Source organism: Rhea pennata, chromosome 7 (assembly GCF_028389875.1).
Source record: "Rhea pennata isolate bPtePen1 chromosome 7, bPtePen1.pri, whole genome shotgun sequence".
Taxonomy (NCBI): domain Eukaryota; kingdom Metazoa; phylum Chordata; class Aves; order Rheiformes; family Rheidae; genus Rhea; species Rhea pennata.
Window position 1 is genome coordinate 26,362,489 of NC_084669.1, and position 13,000 is coordinate 26,375,488.

A 13,000-nucleotide genomic window follows, 5' to 3' on the forward strand; every position below is an offset into this window, starting at 1 on the left:
CAGCAATTATTCTATCTCCCACAGTAAGGGAACCCTCTTTGGCAGCTGGGCTTCCAGGTACAACAGCAGCAACAAATATCCCATTTTCTAGACTGACTCCACTATCTGAAATCCACAAAATAAACACAAGTTTACTTCTGCAATTCAAGTAAGCTGTTCAAACAATTACACATCTGACATGTCTGCATGGGAAAAAAATTAACTACCAAAGTGAACGAGCTTCTTGATGTCTGAAAATCCTTTTAAAGAAATAAGAATGCAAGATAGAAAAATAGAAGTTTTTGAATACCCTAAAACTTAACATATAGACCTGAAAGGACTGAGGTGTTTTAGACTCCCAGCAACACTCGAGGCAAATGGTTAACTAGAGACAAGCATGAAAAAACACAAAAAACAAACAACCCCCCCTCCAAAAAAAAAAAAAAACCAACAGAAGCCTCCCTCTATACTTACAGAATAAATCTATCATCAACATGATTATTTTTAGTATGCTAAAAGTAACTAATTAAAGTCTTGTTTCAGGATGTAGCAACAATTTAAGTGGGATTTAAACAAACTCAGAACAGGTACTTTTATATCCACGTCGTTTTTGGCTGGACAAACATGTAACATTTACATCTATTACCTTTCTGTCCAGAAACATTGATGTGAAGAGGTGTTATCACTCGCCCACCTAAAGACTTCCTTCTTCGAACCACCATATTAATAACTCCTCCTCCATTTAGCACAGCTTTTATAACTTGCTTTTTATCCTTATTAGTAAGATCCACATCATTTATCTTCAGCAGCCAGTCATTCACTCTGGTAGATAAACACAGAGGTCAGTGTTACAAGCATACCTGACCGGGCACAACAAATGCGGAATATTCATAAAAAGGCATGCAACACTGCTGATCATATCTCAATATGCTAATCCTAAATTATCTGGAGTTCTCCACTCCAGAAGACACATGAAATAGCTAAGTGAAAACAAGGACTCCTAGTCTGCACTTCACTAGCAAAAAGTATATCCTGCTCAGCTGACTGATGACTATTTTGACCAAATAGAGTGGTTAAAAATCTCCTACTGACACCGAGAACAGGAACTGGTTTCAAATTATCCCACCCTCTACTCTCCCCAAAACAGGCCACCCTTGCATCTTCCCCAAAACGTAAACAAAAAAAGTTTGACGTTTGAAGGGATGATAAACAGAGTAAGAAAGAAAACAAAAGCCAGAAGAACCATTTCAAACCTGGTGAGTTTCTGTAACGCTTCTAGATACTAGCCTTCTCAGCGCAATTTCCAAACCACATTAGAAAGCTACATGTAGCCAGTAATAAAAAAACAACCTTAAAAATGGAAACACTGAAGCTTTTCATGATACGTTCATATTTAGCTTACTATGACCAAGTAAAAGACAGAATAACACCCTACCTTAAGCGGCCATCAGCGATGCTTCCCTTGTCTACTTTGGTAACAAAGATCCCGCAGTCTCCAGGGAGGTATGGTTCATTCACACCTTCTGCCACATCAAAACCAAGTGCTTTCAAATCCATATCATCCTAAGAAATATTATTAAGTGATTAAACTGTAATGGTAGCGATTGTGCCTCAGTCTGTTAACAAGAGGCACTACCGCATGCTTTTACTATGCCCTTGTATTTATATGGTATCTGTTCTACGAAAGTTCTTGTATTTTGTAAAGTCCCAATTCCATTAGATATCAGGCGTTCTGCTATATTAAAACAACTTGTTTTTCCCTCACAGATTTAGGCTGAAGTAATGCAGGAGAACTTCACAGAACAGAAATGGGGGAGAGAGTTAAGACAACATGCACAACCTGTTTTAAGTCATGATATTGGATGCTACAGTGTAACGAGAGAACTACAATACCTCAGAAATGTCCTAAAGAACAGGCATTGCTCGGGGGAAAAAAAAACAATAACTTTAAAGGTAAGAAAACAGCATTGTGTCTTGGTGATGCATTCAGAAAGAATTCAGCTTTGATATGGCTAGAGATCAGAAATAAACAGGAACAAAAGCTCTAAATTATGAGAGTCTGAACCCTAAATATAGATTAGAAGTGATATTCTACCAACACCGGCAGAAACCAGATAATCCTGGATGAAAATAAGGATAAACACCTTGAACAAACCAGTCACTGAACCAAACTGGGAAATGCTAATTTAGTCTTTAGATTTGGTAAATGGGAAAGCCACTGTAGAGAATTTAGTTAAAGAAACTAAACTGTGACTAAGGGATCACAAATTTATAAATTATTATTTTTAATTTTAAACAGTACACATTCATAAAGAGAACTCTACTTGAAATCAACTAGACCAACAGTCTCAGGATATTGAAGGGTGATGGTAAACAGAACTTAAAATCTAACAGGCAAAAAAAAATACATGCAGCTTGCATCCTAAAACAATACCTTGCATCCTAAAACATTGTAAAGAATGGTTCTACACATAATTTGATGAATAATCCCCTTAAGATAAGAATAGCAAAAATTCTTGAGGGAATACAAAACAAGACTGATAAAAGCAGGAGGGACAAACATGTGAAAATAGGAACATTTACCAAAAACTGATTTAAAACCTTCCAAAAATACATTGTAAATCAATAACACAGATTTTTCAAAATGTTCTACATAAATAAAAGGTTGATAGGGAAAAGAGTGAGTCTGCCATAATAAAAGATAGCGTAGAGATCAAAATATCTCTGCAAAGCCTCAAAGCTAAATGACTACTACTTCATGTAGTTTTGAGCCAAGTGATTATGTAGAACATGAGCATAAGCAGACAGCTGAGGCTGAAGTAAAAATAAAAGGATTTAAATTTAGTGGACTCAGTCTCCATCCTGGAATTCAAATGCTAGTATGTCAGCGAGAATTTATTTGCAGGTCTATCAAAGTTGGCGCAGTATTATCAGTATGGTTTGGTAACAGCAAGGGTAACCTTTACACTCAGGAAAAGTATATTCAATTGACTTGAAGTCTATGCACTCAATCTCAGTATTGCAAACATTAAGAACAAGTTTTGAAGCAAAAAATAACCAAATAAGCATACATGAATGGAAAATACATCAGGATGCAATATATTGTTTACTGAAGGTACAGCACAGGCTAGAAATAACTACTTTTCCAATCAGGGAAATGTGAAGTTATCAGTTAAAATGGAGAAAAGAGCAATATAAAATGACAAAGGAACTGGTGAAAAGAGATGGAAATGTTTAGTGAAAGGGGAATTGTAATCCTGGAAAGAACTTACAGGTGGTATTCTTGATGGATCAGTATTGGTACCTATTTAATATGGTCTAATCAACAACGAGCTTAGAATAAAAAATAGCGATGTGTCAATGATTCTCTGACTTAACTGTCAGAACACAGATCAGAAGAGCAGAAAAAGGAAATGGATGACCTCAAGTATTGCAGTAATAAAAGGGATGTAATTTGAGAGCATTGAATTGCTAATTTGGTCATTTAGAAGTCAGTAAGTAATTGTCATGTGTGTAGAAGCTGTTGTAAGTGAAAGAGGATCTGGAAGATCACCCATATGCTCTACACAGCCTACAAAAATGACTGTTAAAAACGTGAGACATCCACCAAAAAATTCAGGTAAGAAAAGCATACAATGCTTGAATTCAAAGTAGGGAAATAAAAATGTCTGAACTACAAAGAAAAATAAAATCAAATGAAGAAAGGTTATGCTACAATAATGAAGGAATATTGACATTATCTGGAAAGCTGATCAAAAGAACTTCACTTATCATGGCAAAATGGAAAAGGGACTGAACTTTTCTCTGCAAACAAGCAACTAAGATGAAAGGAGAGGCTAAAGCTGAAAGACAATGTTGGTAATGCTAAAGGACAGTTAAAAATAAATATAAATTTGTCGTGAATAAGTACTTCAAGTATTTGAATTTTTTTTACCACAAAATCTGAGCAAAAACAAGAAAAAATATCTTTATGAAAAAGTTTAAGTACTTTATGCAGAGATAAGGGATTTGCCTGTAAGAGTAGAGGATAAACTCCGATGTCAGTGTTTCCATTCAGTCTTAACTTTCTGCTGCCTTAGCACTGCCATTTCTGTGATGAATTACTTGCACTTTAGGAACACTTATTTTGATTTTAAGAACACTTAATGTGTAACTTATCAGAATATTTTTAATAGTACATGGACCCAGGTAACTTGCAAACTCAGATGAACTATTTTTATTTGTATTGAATAAGAAGAGAAGGACAAAGCCTGTGTGCTAACAACTTTTTTTTTCTGAAATACATCTAGATGATATGGTACTTGCTTCAAATATGTTTGTGGTTCCTAGCACAATAGAAATAAAAAATTAAGAATGCACAGATTAAACAGCGTTATTTTTATCATATGTAGTATTAGGGGTATTTTAATTAACTCTTAGGCAATCCAACATATAAGACAAGAGTTAATATCTTCAACTTACTCTGTCTTTTTCAAATTCTACCACTTCCGTTTCCCACTCCAGAGAATCCGTATCTATGGCCGAGTCATGGGAACTATGGGCCATTAACTGACGAAATCTGGCCTCCTTTTCCAATTGATTCTCCATCTTCTCTCTAGGGAAAGAGAACAGCTCTTTATATACACTGACTTACCCTTTTAAATAAGACAATGTATAATAATATACAACAACATATACATACATATATATATATGTTGAAATATAATGATACATAATGTTATCACTCAGAGATTTTTTTTTTAATCTTCCAACTCAAAATATCAAGCTGTGACAAAAATTTGCCCTATTCTTCCATCTTCCCAATATCCTTGGACTGCTCTCAAATAGATTTATTTTTCCTAAATATTGTGCTAACTTCTTAGATTTTTTGGATTACTTTTACATGGTTAAAGTGCACAGCAAGGTTCCTAAAATAGCTATCACAAAATATATCTAACTTTACCCTTAGATGAGCTGCATCGGTATGCTCAGGAGAAGTGGGGCATGGTAATTAGTGAAAGCAAAACCTCTTCCACAACCTGTAAAGACTGCACATGATGCGCACTTTCTGTATGTACATAAACCAGCGAGAATACAATTGGGAGGAACTAAATTGCTGTTAACCTGACTTCAGTCACTGATGCAATCTTAGTGTATCAGTGTATCTCCACAGTACAACAGCTTGAGGAATAGCTAAGACAAGTGCTCTTCCCATACACAAGCTCCTGAATGCCTGCTCCCCATAGCTATAACGGCACATGGTTCACTCATGGACACAGTTAACAGGCAAAGTTTTGGATGACTTCATAGCAACTCCATGCAGTTAGGTTGCTTCTGTAACATACTTCAGTTCCTTCAGTTCACGCACAGCATCATTTTTCTGCTTTCTCATATCATCCAGATTACGAAGAGCTTCAGCCAAGTCACTAACAGCCCGGTCTCTCTCTCTCCTTAAGTTGTCACACAAAGTCCTTGAAAAGCAAAATAAGTTTAGATAAAATTACTTAAAACTGTATCTAAGTAACAAATCAATTTTACCATGCTGTACTTTTTGATGCAATGGAAAGTAGTTTCAAAAGACCTCGCTCTCAAAAAAAAAAAAAAATCATGTACGCATCACAAGATTCAGTGTGTGTGTATATACATTTTCAGTTTAACTTGGGAAATTGTAGTTCTACCTTCTATGATCAGCTTCCACCTAAGGTTGTAAGAGCACCTAATGAGTTACACTACCAAATCAAGCCATCTCTGGACACTGCTGTAGAACTGCTGTATTTTCTCTGCTTTTATTCATAAAGATAACAAAGGAAAATATTACTTATTCTAGGTCTTAAGCAGAGTTTGTCAAGGTAACAAACTTTTTTCTTCATCCATTTCCAAAACTTTACTTGCATTCTTTAGGCTAGCAGAAAAAAGAACTGATCATGTATTCTGTCACTGTATCATTCATGTGTCTAACAGCAAATATGTTGGACACCTTCTGCAAATCTCCACATAGGTAAGAATTATTTGCAGGATTATTGCTAAATCGGAGCTAGGTACATCACACCAGGCAGCAAAAGTTGTTGTTCTTCTGTAGCAGCGCTGGCTGGCTCTTAAAGAGTATTTACCAGAGATACATTACGGGAACAAAAGCATGAAGTAGATTGTCTTGAAAAGAGTTCTCAACATTAAAAGGAAAAAAAAAACACAAACCAAAACAAAAAAAAAACCACTTGTGATTTAACTAATTCAGAAGTTCCAACAAGGTGAAAAAATTGCTAACAAAACCCATCAAATTCTACAATTACATTAACTGTACACAAGGTGTTACAAAGAACATTCATGCATCATCTAACATTTGTTTACCGTATACTTTCTCTTTCTGCAACAATCTTATCCCGCTCTTGAAAGGCCCAATCTCTCCTACACTTGGCTACTTCTGCTTCCTGGACAGCTTCCTTTAGTTCTTGAGACATAGCCTCATATTGTTTCCGAAGCATTTCAATTTCTTTGTTTGCTCTTTCTATGTCTAGGGTGGCAGAATCCTGTATCTAGGAGTTAAACATATAGGTGACTATTTTAGGCACAATTTTTAGGTAAGTACGCACATTTGCCTTTATGATATATTTGCTATCTGAAGTATCAAATTCTCAGATTTTTCATGAAAATTTCCACTTGCTCAAAAACCTCATCTAAATGGCAACTTTGGGTAAAAAATAAAAAGAACAACAAAAAACTCTGCTGCAATGTATTTCATTCAAATGGTGCCCAACAGTGCGGGAGCACAACCTACACAAATAAGAACCCTCATTTCAAAATAAGAGAGTACATTGTGCTTTATAGATCACATTCCATACTTAAAATCCAGTTCTGCTTAAAGACAGAAAAAAAACCAACAAAAATGCATTTAAACATATTTAGAAGTAAGATACTCTATTATGAGCAGTTATAGTATAGATTTCCTGCATTAATGTCTCTTATTTACCCAGGGACAGACAGATGTACAGTTTTACAAAATAGATTTGATTCTTACATGTCTCTAAAATTCCAAAGCAGAGCCATGTAACTTCAAAAAACTTTGTTTAAAGTATCTCTGAATGTAGGTAAGAATTGTGCTTCTTCTTAAATAAACTTGCTCCGCTGACATTCTCTGCTCTGAACAAAAGCAATGACCACAACATAGAGGCACAGAGGATGCTTCAAGCTTGCAGTACAGGAAGCATGAGCCATCTACAATGGTATGGCCCACCACAAAGATCTTGCAAACAGTGTGGCTGGCTTCAGTTATACAAACAAACCTCATAAACCTGACCAGTCTTCATATTTGAGTAAAGATAAGCTTTGCAGATATGCTTTTAAAATCTGAACGCACGTTTATCAATAAAAAGTCTGTACTGTCAGGATTAGTACACTTAAAAGGCTCTAATCTCTAAATAGGACCCATTAACATTCAAAATGTAGGAGCACTGGACCATAAATCCCAGGTTTACATTCTGATCTCAACACTCAAAAATGAAAAGCGTAACAAATGAGGCCCAATAAAGGCTACAAAGAGTTATGCCTGGCCTTTTGATTTGTGATTTCGTTTCCAAGGACCACATCTCTCCTCTTTCAGTTCAATGGAGGAAAACAAATTTAAATATCTATTTGTTGATTTGACAGATTTGTATTTGATGTATCAACTTTGATTTGAAATTTACTGTAGTTGAGCATCTGAACAGGTCCGCTGTTATGTCACGTACGAGTGTATCCAAGCTTATTCAGGTCCCTTGAGAAAAACAGAAGTTTCCAAGATGCCAGTGGTTCAGTCATGAAAACTCAAACGCAATAAAAGACCTCTTCCCAATACACCTGAAAATGCAGTTCAATTGCTTCCCCAGATACTCATTCAGGATTAGCAAATCAGCGCAAGTAAGGAAAATTAACATTTTTGTGTTGGTAAAGAGATGATTAATAAAAAGAGAATGAGTATTTTGTGATAAAGTACTGAAATAGCTTATTTGATTAAAAAATAATTTATATTCCAAGTTATTTAATAAACATACATGTTGTGACACTATGTATTTTCATATTAAAATACATGTAATCATATGTAGCTGTAAACGGTTTGATAGGTTTAGTATCTCATGCAAGATGAGCACCAATAAGTCTGCAAAACGGTAAGAATACTACTACTTATGTAGAGATTATCAAAGATCATCAGAATAGCATGTTTATACTAAAAAAGTGCCCAGATAGTAAAAATTTATAATCACATTTCAAATAACTTGGTCTGTGGAATCAGAAGTAACTAATATCCCAATATTCACAAGCATGAACAGCACACACAGAGGGCAACAAGCCTATCAGCAGAACTACCTGGTCACCTGCTGGATTACAGTATTTTATTTGCCGTTTATTTTCAGAAACAGAAACTTAGTATGAAGCATGACTAAATTTGTTTCTAAGAAACTTGGTCACTATTTTTTAGTATTTCTTTATATTTATATACAGGTATTCTAGAGTGACCCCAGCAGGGTAAGGAGGAACCTTATGGCCCCTAGACCTTTAACAAGCCTCTTGAAAATAACTGACTCTTTGAAGCTAAGGATGAAAAGTCATTTATGAAACCTGCAGTACCTGACGGGCTTGGTAATACTCCCTTAGTAGATGGTCTCTTTGGATGATAGCTTCTGTTCTCTCTTTCCTGGCAACATCTCTTTCTTCCTTCACTGTCTCAATATCCTTGCAAGCTTGATCAAGTTCCTTCTGTGCCTCAGCTTTGTCCTTCACTTCATGACAGTATTTTTCCAGCAACTCATTCCTCTCACAAATTGCTCGATCTCTTTCCACTAGAGCTGAGTTTAGCTCCTAAAACAAGATCCATTTGTTGCAATATGTTAAGTACAGAAGTAAACTATTCATCTCTCCAACTCGATATACACTGACACCTTAAAAGTTTACCACTGATGTTCTGCCAAATGGGAATGCAACAGAATTGTGCACAAATATACAGATAAGAGCCAGCTAAGAATATTAAATATGGTATTAAAGATATCACAGCATCACCTTAGCATACTGCTGTCAGAAGTAACCAAGAACCTAGGAGCACTCACAGCTCTGAAGAGCCTAAATGAAGAACAGTTAGTGTAGTCCTCAACATTAAACAGTCAGACATGGTCTTCTAAAAAAAAGGCTTTAAATATAGCAAATGTTAACAATGCATTGCAAAAGTTTTTAAGCAACAGCACCAAAGTAATGTTGACAGTCTAGACACATACGCATCTCATAGCTTCATCACTAGTTTTAAAGGCACATTAGTGTCACATGCCAGTAAGATACTAATGAATGTTGCAAAGATAAAAGCACGATATGCCATAAAACAGGATTACAGTACATTTTACTAAATGTGGAGTTCAACTGCATCATAACAAAAAAAAGAGAAAACGCAGTTCTAAAATACAAGCTAGTCTTTTAAAACAGTTCAAATTAGACTGACTTTAACCACAATTTTCTTTTCTCCTCCCCTCTTGCTCAACTTTCCCCTCCCAGGAGTAAGAGAATTGTTGAAGATTCCACTGACAATTCTTGAGGAATCGCTTTAAGACATTTAACAGCAATTGTCTGACTGATTACAGGCTCCAAAAAGACTTTTTTTCATGCCTCAAGAGCATACATTAGTGAGAAAAAAAGACCTGAAATGCAGAATATCCCTATGGAACAGTCCTAACAAGTTTAAATAAGTACGGAGTTAATAGACTTCTGGGGAAATGAATACCACTCACTGTGGATGATAATCAGCTTTCTAAGACAAATGAACTATAGATTTCAATGGGCTGTTATATTTGTTCTATTGAGTATTATATTAAGGTATCAAAAAACTAAAGCAATTACAGAAAATGAAAAGAACTATCCAGTTGAATACTCAGAGCTTAAAAAAAAATCTTATAATAAGTCTCTAAATCAAAGTACCATTTTCAGAGCAAGAGAGGGAACAAAATGCAGCTGGCAATGCACAGAACAGCCTAGAAAAGAAATATCAAACTGCCATTCCTGAGCTTCTGCACAGAACGGGACACTGACCGACACTGATGACTTGCACACAGCAACATGCCTATCAAAACAGTACCACACAACAAGAAAGATGCGCTTGAAATGGTGCATGCATCCCATGACCAACTTGGAGCAGTTATTTGATGCAACTGTGCAGGAGTGGTGGTAAAATATGTTTTAATATCTTGTTCTAAGGAATGAGGCATTAACACAGTTGAATTTCAGGCCATTGATCTTCTGGATGGTCCAACCACCTAATAATATTCAGCCAATAACTATAAAGAGGTCCTTCTACATACCGACAACTCTTTCTAGGCGGAAACTATTGATGTTTGGATTTGAAAAGGATTGCTAAAGACAGCCATCATCTGAAAAGTGAAAGAAGGAAAGGGTCCAAATACTTAAAATATAAGGACATTATGTCAAAAGCTAGCTCCTACTTGACTCTGCAATTTGCAAGAAATAAAACTGAACATTTAGAGCATGAAAGACAATTGTATTTTGCTATGCTAACATTCTTTCTTGAGTTATGACATCTAATTAGGGCTACCATGGCTGCTGAAACAGTTCTGTGACTGTATTAAAACACACAATTTTGTGCTGGAGGTAAGTACCAGAATTAATGACTCACTTTGTGAACTTTAAGCACATCACTGAATACCAGCACTTAAGATTTTTGTTAACATCACTAAAAGCTTCAGTTGCTCAGTACCTTTGAAAAGAGATTCCTACCCTATCTGATGAAAACAGGTTTCAGTACAGAAAGTACTTTACATGGCTTAACTATAGATTATATAGAAAGTGCTTTCAAATGAATATATACACAACTTGCACCACAATATTAAGTCTTCTCCAGTATGCAGCAGAAAAAAAGTCCCCTCAATATCAAGGCAGAGGAAAAATTCTCAGAAAACCATTCATTAAATGAGAATTTAAAATGCTTTAAAATGACTGGGGAAAGAACAGGTATTGCTACAGTTCATTCCAGCATCCTCAACATAAGCTGTTTGAGTAAGAGCAGTCATTGCCTTCAGCAGGCAGTAATACAAGTCCATTCCTAGCTTCCGAGATGTTTGCACAAAACTATGGCATGACAGCACAAAACAAAGTGCTGTTTGGTGTTGATTAGAATAGATATTATTTAGAAATACTACAGTGCTTTGAAGAGCTATTCTGAATTTGTGAAGTATCAGCAGATCGTGTTCGTCTAGACAGGAGGTTTTCCTTAACACTGGAGATGGTAATGGACTGTACCAACATGGAAGCAAAGATTGTTAACACTGTCTGCCTTCGTGTCATTCAAAATTACTCTTTATTTTGCAGTAAGAGGATCCTTAAAATCCCAGGTGTGCAGCACCTTGGCCCAAATTCTTGCTGAGAACTTACGCTGCACACCTGGTAAACAGAAATAATTACCATCCTGCAGCTTTTATTTGGGGACACACTACTAAAAGCATAAGCATAGCAACTAAGATATTTCTGCTAACATTTAAATTAAAAACTAAATTCTCATTATTTTGCAATCAAACTAAAGATATAGACAACAGAACTAACATTTGTAGCAGTGATGATAAGAATTCTCAGTTCTGAGGGTAGTTCTCACATTCGAATATAGTATGGTAACAACATATAGGAAAAAAATACAACCAGCCTATTAGACGCAGGGGAATGCTGACTGTACTACTAAGATAAAATTCTATTTTCTAAGCATTTGCTGAAGCAAAAGATTGTGCTAAACCAAAACACCACTTGGAGATGGGGGAAATTTATGACCCCTAATCTCTAGCTCTGAGCAGCCTAACTCACTAGAACTTCATTCAGAACTCTCCACAGTGCAAAATCTTGACCGTTCTTAATTAACTTGTGATTTCTTCTACAATCTATAAATGTCTGGCACTGACTGTATTTTTCATGTAAATTAATCCATTTCTACTTGAGCATGTGGGACCATATAAAGTTTAAATAACAATGAAATAGAATAACTGAGTTCTTCACTACTTACTCATTGCATAGGACTTGTGTCACACTTGCTCACAGGCTGAATAATCATAATTACAGGAAAGAAAACAAGAATAAAATGATCTCAGTAGTACTGTTTTATGCCTTTTAGCAGGTGTATGACCGTACCCTGCCAGCATTTTGCTCACTAGTCCTGGACTCGCATCCTCCTTCCTGCTCATTTTTAGTCACCCCTTCAAGAGAGTCAGTGATACAGGAGGGAACACCTATATAATATACTCTAATCTCCTACTAAAGCATGCTGGCAAATTACAACACCATGATGAAAGTTATAACAAATGTGAGCAGCTATGCAAAAAAAAGAAAAAAAAAAAAGATTAATTGTGGCTATTTTCTTTGGTACTCCATTTTATCTGACCTTAATTCCAGTAAAATCAATGACGAAAATTTCTAGTGGCTTAATGGCCTCAATGGAGGTAGAAGAGCTTTGAAACAGATTTATTAAAACCTCACCCACTGCAGAGGCTAAATCACTTATCTGGCAAGCATGCGGGGTTGAAAGCTTTGAATATTTAAAGCTAGAAGTTATTTTTAAAAATAGTGCCGTATGTCAAAATCCACATTATGCATCTGAACAACCGTGTAGTTTAAACAAAGCTCCACTGTTTAATTATTCATAAAGAGTATTTTGTTCATTTATAGTGATTATATATTAGTGATATATTAGTGGTATAAAAAAAGTAAACTGGGATTTATAGGCAATGGAACACATTTAATTGACCTATTTCATGCTAAAAGTAGTATTTGCAAACAGGAGTCAAGTGAACGCATTTCAGCTGAAACAAAACTGAGCAACAAGCTGCACTATAGGATGCAAACTTCTCAAAAATATATTGCTGAAAGATACAAAGTTTTAGTTTAACACACTTTCTAAAGCATGCCTCAGTTGTAGTGAAAAAATCTTCAAAATATCCTTGTTAACTTTAAAAAAAGGCAGAAAGAGTGCCAATGAGTAAGAACACGCATGTAAGCACAGGCTTTGCATAAATACTTGAGAATCTATTTTATC

General features: G+C 35.6%; 1 protein-coding gene across 2 annotated transcripts in view; it reads right to left on the minus strand.

Annotated features, from left to right (window-relative positions):
• DLG5 (discs large MAGUK scaffold protein 5) overlaps nucleotides 1–13,000 on the minus strand; it is a 114,755-nt gene that overhangs the window by 27,366 nt on the left and 74,389 nt on the right. For both annotated transcript variants that reach the window (XM_062580322.1, XM_062580323.1), the window contains 7 exons: nucleotides 8,560–8,790; nucleotides 6,307–6,491; nucleotides 5,304–5,429; nucleotides 4,441–4,573; nucleotides 1,415–1,542; nucleotides 626–801; nucleotides 2–105 (listed from right to left, as the gene is read on the minus strand). In XM_062580322.1, the coding sequence (XP_062436306.1) occupies nucleotides 2–105; nucleotides 626–801; nucleotides 1,415–1,542; nucleotides 4,441–4,573; nucleotides 5,304–5,429; nucleotides 6,307–6,491; nucleotides 8,560–8,790 (1,083 nt within the window). The remainder of the gene's footprint in view (nucleotide 1; nucleotides 106–625; nucleotides 802–1,414; nucleotides 1,543–4,440; nucleotides 4,574–5,303; nucleotides 5,430–6,306; nucleotides 6,492–8,559; nucleotides 8,791–13,000) is intronic.